General features: G+C 50.6%; 1 protein-coding gene across 11 annotated transcripts in view; it reads left to right on the top strand.

Moving 5' to 3' along the window:
* The window catches only part of CLEC16A (C-type lectin domain containing 16A), a 189,967-nt gene that overhangs the window by 91,871 nt on the left and 84,131 nt on the right, over nt 1-13,965 (top strand). For 6 of the 11 annotated variants that reach the window (XM_074323098.2, XM_074323101.2, XM_074323096.2 and 3 more), the window contains one exon: nt 4,027-4,147. In XM_074323098.2, coding sequence (XP_074179199.1) covers nt 4,027-4,147 — 121 coding nt within the window. Of the gene's footprint in view, nt 1-355; nt 392-4,026; nt 4,148-13,965 lie in introns of all 11 variants that reach the window. The other 5 variants (XM_074323097.2, XM_074323095.2, XM_074323102.2 and 2 more) reach the window with 1 other exon arrangement.

Raw genomic sequence — 13,965 nt, 5'->3', positions numbered from 1 at the left:
GATTTCATCACCCTAAACAAACAACACTTAGGCATTTTTTGTATCTCCTTCCTCTTTGTTTGCAAACACTTCTTTTTATGGTCGCAGGGAGAACATACCATGGCTTTTACCCTCACGCCCTCTTCTCTCTCCATTGTAGAGCAAGAAGTTTGTCATGTGCTAATACAGTTTTAGTAAGTCTGATTTCTTACCCGTGCATAAAAGTTTATCTGGTGACTTCTGCCATAAGTTACTTAGGCATTCTCTCCTGCTGGTAGACATTTTGGTTGCTTGCAGTATTACATTGTTTTCAACTAAATTATAATGAGCAGCTTCATGAATACAGTGTTTTCTTTCTTTTGGCTTATTTCTTTAGGATAAGTTCCCAGAAGTGGAATTTCTGGTTCAAAGGGTATGAATATTTTGTGTGTGTGTGTGTGTGTGTGTGTGTGTGTGTGTGTGACCTTCTACATCGTGCCAGATGGCTTTCCCAGTGGGCTGTGCCCACTTTAAACTGCTTCAGCACTCTTCAGAATGACTGACTCACACAGCCACTTCCGGGGCCTCGGTGGGCTACTAACCTGAGTGACTGTCGCCTAAACTCAGCAGCTTGCAAACGCAGCAGGGAAAGCAGGGGAGAGGGCTCCAATTGAGCATTTGATCCAGGGCCAGCCCCGGGGCTTGGTGTGTCACCGGCACTGTCTCATTGCAGGTTCGTGGTGGGCCTGTGATCAACGGCGGTGGGTTCCCATTTCCAGAGCTTGAACCTGGACTCGGGGAATCCATGTTATTCTCATGACCCCAGGTTGAGCCAAGGTCTGTGTGACTCTGAAGTCGTCCTCCTGCCCCACTCATTGGATTTATTCCCAGGATGCTCGCTCCTCGCTAGAGTTTGCTCCCAGGTGCATGGAAGCAAACTGGAAACGTCTCTTCTTGGTACTTGAGTTTAGTCAGCTATCACCCCTTTCCAAGTCTAATCTGTTCTTCCAGAGTCAGTCTTCCTGGCATTCTGTGGAAGCATCTGAAAGAAGAATGGTTCCTTTTTTCTTTTTTAGCAATACTTTTTACTTTGCATGTTTATTTAGCAAAGTAAAGAAAAGCGCTCAGTATAAGCCTAGGTTCTAAGCCTTAAATCTGTTGAAGACAAAGTCTGTGGTTGGAAGAACACAGACTTTGGAGTCCGATTATTAATTGAGTCATTCTTGGGCAGGCTGCCTACCATCTCTGGGCTTTGGTTTCCTGTCTGTAAAATGGGAACCACACAGGTCATTAAGAGGCTTGAATGAGATGACATAGTGCCATCCCCCCCACTTCCCCACCCCTGTACCCAGCAGACTGTGAGTAAACAGAGGGTGTGGTCATTGTTTTAGAGGGTGGTGGAATGAATTTGATGGTCCTTACTCCACTATCTTATCTTTCTTTTGTGGACTCTCGGGGTTGAGTCTCTGCTCAAAGTGCCTGCAGACCCCGTCGGAGCCCAGCTTTCACGCAGGTGGAGCAACCAGCGCTGTGGGAATCTGCCCTCCTCACGTTCATGGGTGTGGGCGTCTCATGCGCTCTTCCTTCTCTTAGGAGCTGGGGCAGGAACCAGGAAAAGTGTTATTGGGGCTTTTATTTGCTATGTTCTGTATTCTGCTGTATATTTTTAATCATTTTATTATTAATTTTTGTATTCCTGGAAATATCTTCCATTTGTTGCTTGCAGAGCAAAAGCAGATGTTTTACCAAAAAGGTCTATATGAGGAGCCAGATTGCAAACTCCTTTTGTATTGGACGGTTTCTGAGTTTCCGAGTGATGGGCTGTAGAAAGCTACACACATTTCTCTCCTTGTCCCCCAGCTAGCGTCCTGCTTGGTTTCTCTGCCTCCAGAACACCGCCCGCCCGCCCCCCGGTCCCCCCCCCCCACCCCGAGCAATGTGTTTTTGTCACAGAAATGAAGCATCCAGTCAACACGGGCCTGTCTGTGATGGGCCTTCCTCCTCTTTTTTCCCTCATCTCCAAGGTCATGGCTCCCTATCCGAGAGCTCAAACTGCCGAATAGCTCAAGTGCCCACTCACTTCTTTTCTGCGCTTGGGCTGGCACGGGCATTTGAATGTCCTCATGTGCTTGGTTAAGTGACACCAGTATCAGACGTTCCTGGGTTCCAACCTCAACTCAGCCACTCATCGGCTGGCTGCGTGAGCCTGTATCGTTCTGCCCCTCTCAGCATCATCCCATGTAAAATCTTTACGTGGCAATAAGGTGCCCACATTGCCTGGCACACAGTAGTAGGAGCTTACTAAATAAAAGCTATTTTGATTTTTTTTTTTTAAAGAAACCATACTCTTCTGATTGTCGCAGAAGTCTTTATGAAGAGTGCGCTTTAAAAAATGAAGGTCAGATCAGTCCAAATGCCACCATCATCTATATTATAATACAGAAGCTTATCTTTCTCTAGTGACATGGTTGACAGAGGGGATTCATGGACTCAGAATAGGTTCAGGAAGTAGGATTGTGCTTCTAGTTTTGTCCGTTACGTTAAGTAAGTGGCCCGAGGTCTCCCGCAGGGGCCTTCCAGACCGAGGCAGAATTAGGGCTAGACGTGCCAACGGGCATCCTTGCTGCCTGGGTCGTCAGGAGCCCGTGCCAGCCTGGCTCTTTGCAGACAGTAATTTGTGCCCCGTCCTTGTTTCAGGGGGCACCTTGTCACATAAATGGCAGCCTCTCCTCTCCCAAGCCTGTAGCCCTCAGAACTATAAACAAGAAGACCCAAAAGTGGGCTGGAATTCATCTCTGTGTGGCTCACCAGTGGCGACAGTGGTTTGTCCCCATGCCCTCCCCCGTGCCCAGCTGTTAAGTGATTGGAGTAAAGGACAGCTGCCTCTTTATAGGACCCTTGCTGGCTGCTTCCTCCCCCAGGATTATCTCAGAACCTCCTAGCGGCCCAGGGAGGTCGGGACTACTGTTCCAATTGCACACAGTGAAGCTCGTGGAGGGCAAGGTTTATGCCAAGCAGGGTGGAGCTGGCAGTCCAGTGCAGACCATGTAGGTCTGACTCTGGAGCTGCTGCCCTCAGCGCACGCCCTCAGGCAGGCCTGTCAACTCAAGTCAGGGACAGTAACCTAGAGGCAGCCCCAACCTAGGACTCAAGGGAAGGGTGCCACCTGGGCAAACTGGCCCCAAGTGAAGGCTGCTTTCTGCAGAAACATCTCTGGCTTCTGGGGCTTGGGTTTCTGCTTTTCTCCTGCTCTCTGGAAATGCCTGATGGCCATGCTGGATTCCTCCCAGACACCTCTCCCATGGTGCTGAGGGAGCCACTGTGCCCCCAGGGAGCTGGCGGCGGAGGGAGGCCTGACAGGCATCCAGGGCCCTGACGTCACTGCACACCTGCCAGGTGCCAGACCTACTGCCCCATAAGTTGCACACCCCATTGTAAGGCCAAGGGACCGAGCTTCCAAGGGGAAGGGGCTCATCCAGAAAAGAGCAGGGGTAAGGTTTTTTTTGGATCTGGCTGGCTCTGAGCCCCACAAGCATCCCCCCCTTCTGCTTCCTGCCCCCACATTCAGGAGGTGGGACCTTGAAACACTCACTCGTGATTTGGATTTCCAAATTCCGTGCTGGTTCAATTGAAAGAGGCCTGGTACTAGCCCTCCCTAGACGTGTGGCCTGGGGCAGGTCATGTCACCTCCTTGGGTGTCAGTGCCTTGTCTGCAAAGTGACATTGCATGCTGAGCAGAGGTGTCATGAAGGTAACCTGACGCTAGGGGACAGGTCCTGGCAAATGACAGATGCTCAGTCAAGGTACAGTGGCCCAAACCTAAACCCACAGATAACTGCAAGGAGGCTGGCCTCTTTGATTTTTCTTTTTTTTTTTTTTTTTTTTCGTCTTGCTCTGAAAACACCAGAATCGCGAACCACGATCCTGGGAGAGGGAGACGTGAGCTTGGTTTTCTTTGTTTGTTTGCTTCTTTGTAATCAAGCTTCATGGTGTGATTTCTCAGTGTGGAGCATCTCACCGAAATGACTGCAATCTTACCCTTCTCTGCTCTCTGCACTGTCCGTCTAGGCCATCCGGGTATTCTTCATGCTTCGTTCCCTGTCACTGCAACTGCGAGGGGAGCCCGAGACCCAGTTGCCCCTGACACGGGAGGAGGATCTGATCAAAACCGACGACGTCCTAGATCTGAGTGAGTTGGCGTCCGCGTCTCAGCAGGGGGGACCCTGCCATGCTGGCTCACACAGCACTGCGAGGGGCGGGGTGCGACCTGCCTCTTGTACTGGGGTTGGTCTGGGACCGTGAGCTGACGGAGTGTGCATGCCCCACAAAACCTGAAGAAAGGACCCGAGATTCTGGGCACTTGGAAGTCAGCCTGCAGGTTCTGCTTTCCAGAGACCGGGTGGCGCTGTCCAGGTAGCTCGCTGCAAGATCTGTGCTGGGCGTTTGGGGGTCCTCAAGCTCCAGGGCCCCTTACCCTCCATATAATCATGGCAGCACTGGCTTGACTGGTTTGGGGTGTATGAAGGCTTTTCTGTATAATTCCAGCGATTAAAGGATTCTACTGCTAATAAAAAAAGGCTTTCAAAAATGCCAATCACCAGTGTTTAGGTAAAGATGAGGCTTTGGAGGTTGGAGAACCATAGGCTCAGCCCGAAACCGTGGGCTGCTTATTTAACCGTGCGGTGCCTTTGTGCCGTCCTCTGCAACAAGAGGCTGAGATTGAAAGGAGACAACTATGAAGGCTGGGCATGCTCCCGTAACCCTTCTCGTGTCTGTGTACCTTCCTCTTTCCTCCATTTGCTATAGGGCTGGCAAGATGGTTTTCTTAAAGGCATTGTGGTATATTAGGACTCTGGTTATAAGAGACGGAAAACGTCACTTAGCTGTCTTGCGGAAAGGGGAGTTGGCTGGTGTCCCTGGAAAGTCCAGGAATCTACCTTCAAGCATGGCTGGATCCTGGTGCTCGAGCACTGTCAGTAAGAAGATGCCACCTCCATCTCATAGCTCTGCTTTCCTCGGTGCTGGCTTCATCCTCAGGACACCAGAAACCCCCACGTGTCCGTTTCCTCACCTGTAACGTGGGGATGGTCTTCCTTAGGTAATGGGGTTGTTTTGACACTTGAGCAAAATATAACATGACTAAGCACCGTGCCTCGCATACAATTTCTCAGGAAACTGTAGTCAGTGTCACCTGCTAATTAAAGGAGGTGAAGCATAGAAAGAGCAGAGCGTGTGGCCTGACACACAAGACGCTCAGTAGATGATTAGTGTGGTTTACCTGGTTGTCTAGCTTCTTTTTCTCCCTTCCTGTTTGTGTTCTTTTTCCCTTTGTTGGAAGAGCAAAGAAGCTACGTCCCCTCTGTGCTCTCTACCCATCTTCTTTGACCCTTTGACCCTTGAGAAACGGCCATAGGGATTTCTGTAAGGGTTGACATTGATCGAAGCTGGCTGGAGAAAACCATAAACCAGTCTTTCTCTGATTTGATTCAAGGAAAGAGAGGGAAACAGCTTGCTTTAGAGAGGGCCATTCCATCAGGGCAGCAGGAATGTTTGCATCCGTGAAATGGAATTAACTTTTATGCTGGGAATTCACATTTCTTCCCCACCCCCCCACCTCCACCCCCAGGAATGGCCTGCTGAAATAAAGGTTAAAAGTATTTCACTTATCAATTTTAATTGATTGGATTGGTAGTTGAGCTCACTTACCTGAGCCTTTTTGGGTAGTTGGCCATTAAGAAAGTAATGGCTGTCTCTCTTTACCCAACCTGATTGCAAATTACGTCTGCGGTCCAGAAAATACTAGGAATTATGGAGTTTTACAAGCACATGGTACTAGAACAAGATCTGCATGTGTGGTTGACCCATTTTTTGTGTGTGTGATTGTTTTTAAATGCTGGAGCTTCTCGCCCTCCACTGGGGAAAAATTAGCATGCTTTGCGTTTCACCAAACGCCTTCTTTGTGTTCAAGATGAAGGAAGCATGTAATGTAGGTGAAGGCATTCTTATTTGCTGAATGATTAGAAGCCGGCACACTTCTTATGAGCTTAGCTTTTTGTCTCCGTGACCCCAGAAAAAATTAAAAAGGAAGCTGACTCAGGGAGAAATGTTTGGGGTTGGTCAACTTTTATCTAAGGTGATATAGGGTCTGACAGGATTACAGGAATGTCGGCTCTGCACAGCAGGAAGAGGTGACTTAGAGTGTATTTACTGAATTCGTCACACTTTGATAAGAAACCGCAGCATGAGAGTGCTCAGATGCCTTCTCACCTGTCTGCTGACCAGCAGCAGGCCTGTGTTCCAGGTGTGGCGGGCGTGCTCTGGCAGGGTGGCTTCTGAAGGAGCTCAAAGGCAAGCAGTCACTGCTGGGAAGAAGCAAGCTGTGCTTAAAGCCTGTTTTGTTTTCACTAGAGAAGAAAGTGGCATGGGGCAGAGGTCACAAACTGGCAGCTGTGAAGGAAGGAAGGGAGGGAGGCAGGGCAGGAAGGGGGGAGGGGAAGGGAAGATAGGCTAGACCAGATAAAGCAGATTGGATTTTTTAGAGAGAACATGAATCTCCATAGACCCAGGCGTCAGCTTCAACAGTTACTACCCTTTGGCTAAGTCTCATTTGATCTGCCCCACCATTTCCCTTTTTAAAATACACCCCCGCCCCAGTATCTTAACGTGAATGGAAGACTCATATTATTGCATCTGTAAAGATCTCTCTCTAACAGATAAGGACTTTGGTTACTCTTCTTTATGGGTTGCCACGGTTGCAAATCATGAGATTCTCCAGCCGAGGGAGGGGGGAGGGCCGCCCCCAGACATGGGCCTTTGCTCCCCCGTCTCCTGTGTTCTGCCTCCCTAGCCCACTGGCAGTGGATTTTTTTCGGCGCGGGTGGAGTTGGAACGATCAGACTTGTGACCTGGCTTGGGGTCTGAATGCTTGTGCGGCCCAATGGCCTTGCCTTTAAAACGGTTCTAAGAGGCTTTGCGAGGTCTGTGGATGATCAAATGGGCCCATGCACAAGTGGCACACAGCACCACGCTTGGCGCAGAGCAGGTGCCCCGTGAAGGAGAATGGCTGTCGCCCTGCAGCAGCTGCTGAATAACAAGATATAACTCACAGTGGCGTGACATGGGGCGGGCGTTTTGTGCTTTAATAACATTTTGAGGAACGTGTCCTGAAATACCCAAACCAGTGCATCCGTGTGTGATGGCACTCTTTAGGGGGTTAAGAAAGATAGCTCTGGCTGCTTGGGCCGAGATAGAGGGAGCTGGACCCTGTCCGGGCAGGGCAGTCCTGCGCATTCACCGACTGGCCTCCTGTCCCATCAAAGTCCCCAGCAGTGCTCTGAGGACCAGCAGGCTTCGAGAAGGAATCAGGTTCCACCTGGATCGGATTGGAGCCTTCGGAAAGGTGTCTGACCTGTTTCCAAATAGCACAGGCAGTCACGCTCGGGGGAAATGCGTCCGTTATCCAAACACCCTAAGGAGATGCCAGGCAGGCAGGCACCCTCAGGAAACTTGCCAGTCTTACCCACATGGACACGTGACCTTTACATCACTGTAGTCAGACCATGGGCTGCATGTATCCGGATGTTTAAGTCCGTTTGTGAAACCCATTCAGTGAGATTCATACATTCATTCACCTACTTACTGAGCGCCTGCTGTATGACAGGACAGTTCTGGGAGCTGGGATGTGATCATAAGCTAAAGCCAGACCTGCTCTCTGCTCTGATGATGGTTCCAGTTGGTTGCGGGTAAAGGGCGGGGAAGGTAAGGAAGTAAATGCACCATCATGGGTTGATTGACATAGCTGTGTGTAGGTGATGAACAGGGTCCCATGCTGGAGAGAAAGTAGGAGAAAAGACCTTGTAGGCTGGTTAGGGAAGGCCTCTCCGGAGAGGTGCCATGCAAGGAAGAACCAGAAGATTCTATGAGAAAATGCAAAAATGAGGCCCGCTAGTTAGAGGGGATGGCAGAGGTGAGGCTAGAAGGTGGGAGAGAGCTTGATGCATCCCAGGGTCCTAAAGGAGGCTGGCGTGGCGAGCAGATAAGGAGCAGGGGGGAGAGGGGCTGAGATGAACGCCCCGATTCCAGTGCAGTGGGAAGCTAGCAGAAGGTTCCCACAGGGACGGCTGTCTGAAAGTTCTTGAACCAGAATTGCCAGGTTCGAGGGTCCCAGCAGAGGCCTTTGAGCCATGTCAAAGGGCTCGAGAGACTATGGAGCGTAGTGGCTGTGAGCATGGGCGTGGGGGCGGCATGACGGTGCCCGGAGTGAAATCCCAGCTTTGTCCCATGCCACTGTATGATCCTTGACAAGTAACTTAATCTCTTGGTGCTTCTTCACCTGTAAAACGGGAGTTGTTGGGAGGAGGAAATGAGTTAATCTGTATGAAGTGCCTAGAACAGTGCCTGGCACGATTGCAGGGAGGCCATTTAGGAGGTTGTGGCCAGGGGCCAATGACAGTGGGGGAAGGGGGATGGGGACACAGCCTGGGGACAGCATTTTGCAGCTGATCTGCCATGGTGATGCTGGACATCTAGCTTGACTCTGGGTTCTGAGTTTGGGGACAATCCGGGCAGCAAGAGTTTGGGGGACAGTGATAACGTAATCCGAGGGCCAGCCCTGGAGGAGGAGCTGGTTCCGAACGGAAGATGCCGAGGTTAGTTGGGTGACCAGGTGAGAGGTGCCGGAAGGCGGCTTGGCCGAGATGTCCAGAGTGGGTTGTAAACCTCTTCTCAGCTACCTCAGAAGTGGTTCTCCACTCTAGCTCACAGATTTCAGCAGTCCCATGTTTAGTGTTGACTGAGACGTCTCATGCAGCCATTCCACAGTCGGTGGCACTTCTACTTCTGCTCTGTTATAACCAAGATGGCTGTTCCTCACAGGAGCTTTGTAGCAGCTGGTTAGAATCCTAGGGGGAGGGGTCCGTGAGGAGGCCCAGACCCCCAGAGAGAGGTCCCCAAAGAAGCAGGTCTCGGTGCTCTAGGTCTGATTCCTCACCAGGCTGGACACACTTGCCAGAGTCTGGGGGCCTGGAAAATAGCCACCGTGGTGGAGAGCAGTGGTTCCCGGACTTGGGGACTTCACAGCCCAGTGAAACGCCAAGACAGAAATAAAACCCAGCAAAGCCTCTGGGGATAGGATTGCCAACTTTTTATTTCACCAAGTAGTCATATTAAAAAGAAAGCATTTATGAACTATCATTTCATAAAAGAAAGGGCACCATTACTGCCAGATAAATAAGCAGGACAGTGTTTCAAAACGAGGGACAGTCTTTCCAAGAAACAGCAGTGGAGCTGTAGGCCCACAGACTGTGTCTTAATAGGGAGTTTAAAATAAAGTCAAGTGCAGGCCAGTGACAAGAGCAAAAGCCAGCGTCCCTGTCTTGTTGTTGACTTTTTATTACACGGATCACATGTCACAGCTGAGAATACACTGTGTGCTGCTGACTCAGGCGCATCGTCCCTGTCTTTTCTAATTCAGTCTGTGGCGGGAGGTGATCACGCATCACATAGCCCAAAGTCACATGCCACTGTGCTGAGTGCGGTGGGAGCAGGTAGTGGGGCTTGACCTGCCCGGAGCCCAAGGAGGCTTCTGGAGGAGCCATGACCCACCTGAGGGCTGGATGTGGATGTGGGTGCCAGGAAGGGACCTGGGAGAAGCAAAGGCCCTGGGGCCGACCTGGAGTTGAGGAAGATGAAAACCAGCAGTGTGGCCAGAGGGCAGGGCAGGAGAGAGGGAAAGTGGTGGTGAGATAAGGCTGAGGAGATCGCCCTTAGAGACGCAGCAAGGGTTTGGGTTTTATCCTCAGAACAGTGAGAGGAGTTTTAACTGGGTGACATGATCAGATTTTTACCTAAGAGGGCCCCCTCTGGCCTCAGCTGAAGAGGAGGTTTATGGAGTTATGGGGAAAGGGAGTGATGGGCGCTCCCCTGGGAGGCCAAGCATGCAAGATTCGTCCTGCAGAAGTGCCCAAAAGGTGGTGCTGGCATGTTGCTCACACACCCTGCTTTGCTCCAGTGAATGTCCTTCGAGTGCTGCTGCATTCTACTCTATGGCCTGGGTGCAGGGACTCTTGATTGCAGGAGGCCCGTCCTGTTTGATCTAGTTTGTGCCCTGGAACCTGAGCCATCATTTCTTTGAGACTAATCGTTAACAATAATACTGTTTCAGTTGTGCTCATCCCCTGGCAAGGCTGGTGGCTGTGGACCTTCCCCCTGCTCTCCTTCTGGCTGGTTCTAGCCCAGGACCTGCCTCTTTCAGAAGGGGCTTAGGGTATGGTGGAAGCCGTGGATCCCAGAAAAGTACAGACGTAGGAGGAGACAGGCCTGGCATCTGGATCCCAGCCGTGCTCTTCTTCCCTGTGTGACCTTGAACTAATCGATTCAGTTCTCTGAGCCTCAGTTCCCTCGTTGACAATAGGAGTAGCCATGCCCACATTTACAGGGTTATTGTAAGGCAGGGCAGTAAGGTGTGTATAGAGGTTGCAAACTACTGGCCGTCAGGCAGGTAGGTCCGCAGATGTAGTTTGGTAGCTGATAAAATGTTTGCGAGCAAATTTTATATCTGTTGTCAACATTTTAAAATCGGGATATTTTATTGTGCAAACCCAGACATCTATCCCTTTGCAAATGGGACATTCTGGCCCCACCAAGCCGCCATGCCCCCAGGTGGCAATCGGCTGCCTCTTGTGGGCATGCACCCTTTTCGCCAGCTCCCTCTGTCTCCAGCCGTGAGCCCCCACGTACCCCCAGACCTGAGGACCCAGCTGCCTGCTCAGCGTCTCACTCTTCCACGAACACGGTGGAACACGGTCTCCCCCACACACCTGCCTCCCCCAGCCTTCCCACCTCTCAGTTGGTGGCAGCTCCATCCTGGTGGCAAAACCCTTGGGCTCATCCTGGGCTCTCTTCTTTCTCTTGAACTCGACTTCCAGTTGGTCAGCATACCTAGTCAGCCGTTCCCTGCAAATACATCCGGGTCTGACCGTCGCTCCCAGCCCTGCCCCTGAGAACGTGGTTGGCGCTGCCATCATCTTTCACCTGGATTGTTGGAACAGCCTCTTAGCCAGGCACTTGCTTCTGCCTTGTTCCCTACAGTTAATTCTCCACGCAGTGTCCCGTGTCATGCTCTTAAAACGTGTCAGATCACGGCCGTCCCTCACTCCAAGTGGCATCCATCCCGCTCTGACTAAAAAGTCTCTACCTTTATGGCGACTTAGCGAGCTGAGCATCGTCCGGCACCCCCTGGCCTTCTCTGCCTCCTTGCTCTCCCACCAGGCATGTCCCCACCTCATGGCCTTTGCTCTGCCTGTGCCCCCCACCTAAAGACCACTCCTTCTGCAGAACACATGCTGCTGTGGGCAGTTACTAGACCCCCAGAGCCCGCGTGTGGAAACCGTGCTCCAAATTCTCCGTCCATGTTTGAGTTCTGGACCAAGTCCCCTTCTTTATTATCCTTTTGTTTGTCGGTGACTATGAGTGTGAGTGTCATCTCCGACCCTGCAGCAGTCTCCACTTCCTGTCACGCTTTGTTCCTCGTCCCAGTGCCCTTATAGGTGAGAGCTTTCAGGCCAGGCGGAAGTCCCTGTCTGTTCATCAGATGGCCTAGAGATTCATTTCCACCAAGAGTGTCATGAAGCTCCCCAGGCAAGTTACGTGGTTTGATTGTAAGTCTGTGACAATGTGAGTTCACAGATTTGCTTCGCTTGCAAGACCAATGATAGTCTTGTCCTTCCTGTCAGTTCTGGAAAGTTCTCTCTGGTGCCTTATTTTTGCTGATGGCCCACTCACTGTCATATGCCTCATCCTGGCGAAAATGAGAAAATAGCATAAATAATAAAGACTGTGAAAGACAAATCCAGAATGTGGGACATTCTAGAAGACAGCTGACTTGAAATTTTTATAAATGTGGCTGGCGTGTCAGACCCCAAAAATGGGCGTTACTCTTCTGGCCAAGGGTGCTGTTCTAGATTACTGAAAGGAAAGAGGCATGGCAGTCGTCAGCCTGGGTTGGATCCTGAACTTGGGGTGGGTGAGTAGCTTTAAAGGACATTTTGTGTAAAGTTGGAAAAATTTGCCTCGCGTTGTGATTAGATAATAAAAGTGAGGTCAATATTACATTTTTCGGTTGTGATGATGGCGTGGTTCTGTGGGCGATGTCATTCTTAGGAAGTGCAGGCTGAAGTATTTAGGGATAAAGGATCACATGGGCCACAGCTTTGGAATGATTCACAAAACGAAATTGTGTGTGTGGGTGGGTACAGTGAGATAGGAAGCAAACGCAGGTACCTATCAACAATTGATAAATCTAAGTGAAGGGCATGTGTGTGTTTATTTGTACTATTCTATAAACTTTTCCAGAAGTTGGAAATTTTTCAAAATAGAAGCAAAGGGAAGTAGCAAGAGGGTGATCAAGTTTTAGAAAATCCAACATTTAATTAATGAGGAAGGTAGTGTTTAGGAAGTGGGGCCCTGGATTCCGAAAAACCTGGGTTTGAATCCCAGCTGTGTGACCTGGGGCAAACTATTTAACCTCTCTGGGCCTTTCTTCCTTGTCGGGAAAGTGGGGATGATAGTTCCTGCTTCGGGACTATTCTGTGGATTAAAAAGAGAACCCATTAAAAAGGCTTAGCAGCACACTGCGTGTGCAGAAGCTTTCCTAGTAAAAACAGTCATCAGTACTCATCATCTGGACTGCACATTGGCCCTGGAACTCTTTTCTCGTGAAAAGGGTCTCTGTAGGAGGTCTGACAAAGCCAAGCCACATGTTTTCTGTCCATGGAATGCTTTGAAAAGTGGAGGAGGTCACCCAGCCTTTTTAATTAGGCAGTAAGTTTCTTGGAAAGATGACTTTCAGGAAAGTGGGTGCTGGTTGATTGGAGAAGAATTGAAACCTGCAGGGGAGACTTGCTTCAGACCCAGATGGCTCCTCGGGGGCGGTTCAGTTCAACCGTTCAGGCATGGAGCTCCAGAGAAGTGGTTTGTGTAGTGCTGACACTGAAATGGACTAATGGTAACGTGAAGTATGGACATGGCGTTTGAAGTCCACTCCTGGGCTGAGTGTGGTTTTGTGGTGCACTTTGTCTTCAAAAGGAGTGCAGTCCACACTGGGTCTCCTGCCAGGTAGATGTGCGGCCCAGCACCCTGGGGGGCATCCCCCCCCTGCCCATCGCCAGACCTGCCACCTCGGAACCACTGCTGACCCCACTCTAACCCCACAATCAGGGGTCACCCGCCATGCCCCATCCCAGTCTGGGCTCTCCGTGCCCAGTGTCCCCCATGGGCAATCCCAACCCATGGCCTTGCCGCACAGGGCCATCCACCCTGCTGCTCATGTCTAAGCAGCCATCTGAGCTGGCCTTGGCCCTCTGCTCCTGCCTCCGGTCTTGCTGTACCTGAGCCCACCTGGCTGTGGTGCCACCTGCAGGGTCCTGGACCCAACCTGCCTGCCACCTCGCACCTGTGGCCTTTACCCAGGTTGTCCCCTCCCAGGCCCCCCCCCCACCCTCCCGTCCTCCTCCCGGGCAGGATTAGGTTACTCTCCTCCTCTTCCTCTCTCCCCAAGTTCACCTCACACACGCACCAACCACTTTGTTTTTTTGGCCGCAGGGCCTGGCACATAGTAGGCACTCAAAGAGGTCTTGTCAGATTGAACTGATTGATTAATGCTTTAGCCCTCGCTTTGTTCATAAACACTGAAGGCCCTTTCATGAACACAAAAGTGACATTTCTAAATGTTGTAGAGTAATTTGGGGCAGTTGGATTGTGAGTTAAAAGAATGATGTTTGTTCATCACTCCCATATATTTGAATAATCAGGTTCCCAGGGCGAACTACCCCTCCTCCTGATGAAATATACCAAGAATCTTAAACGCACCTTGGTGTTTTCCGAAAATGTAGATTCTTCATTTCAGTTGTCGAGCTATCCCGAATCATTTTCCTAAGTGATAAAATGCTGCTTTTATTTTTTTCCCGCCCCTCTTTGAAACCAGGACCCTGAGCTAGACTGATCAGAAAA

Source organism: Rhinolophus sinicus, chromosome 10 (assembly GCF_057876585.1).
Source record: "Rhinolophus sinicus isolate RSI-liver-muscle chromosome 10, RSI-T2T, whole genome shotgun sequence".
NCBI lineage: Eukaryota > Metazoa > Chordata > Mammalia > Chiroptera > Rhinolophidae > Rhinolophus > Rhinolophus sinicus.
The sequence above is the reverse complement of the archived record's forward strand: the minus strand, read 5'-3'. Positions and strand labels throughout refer to the sequence as shown.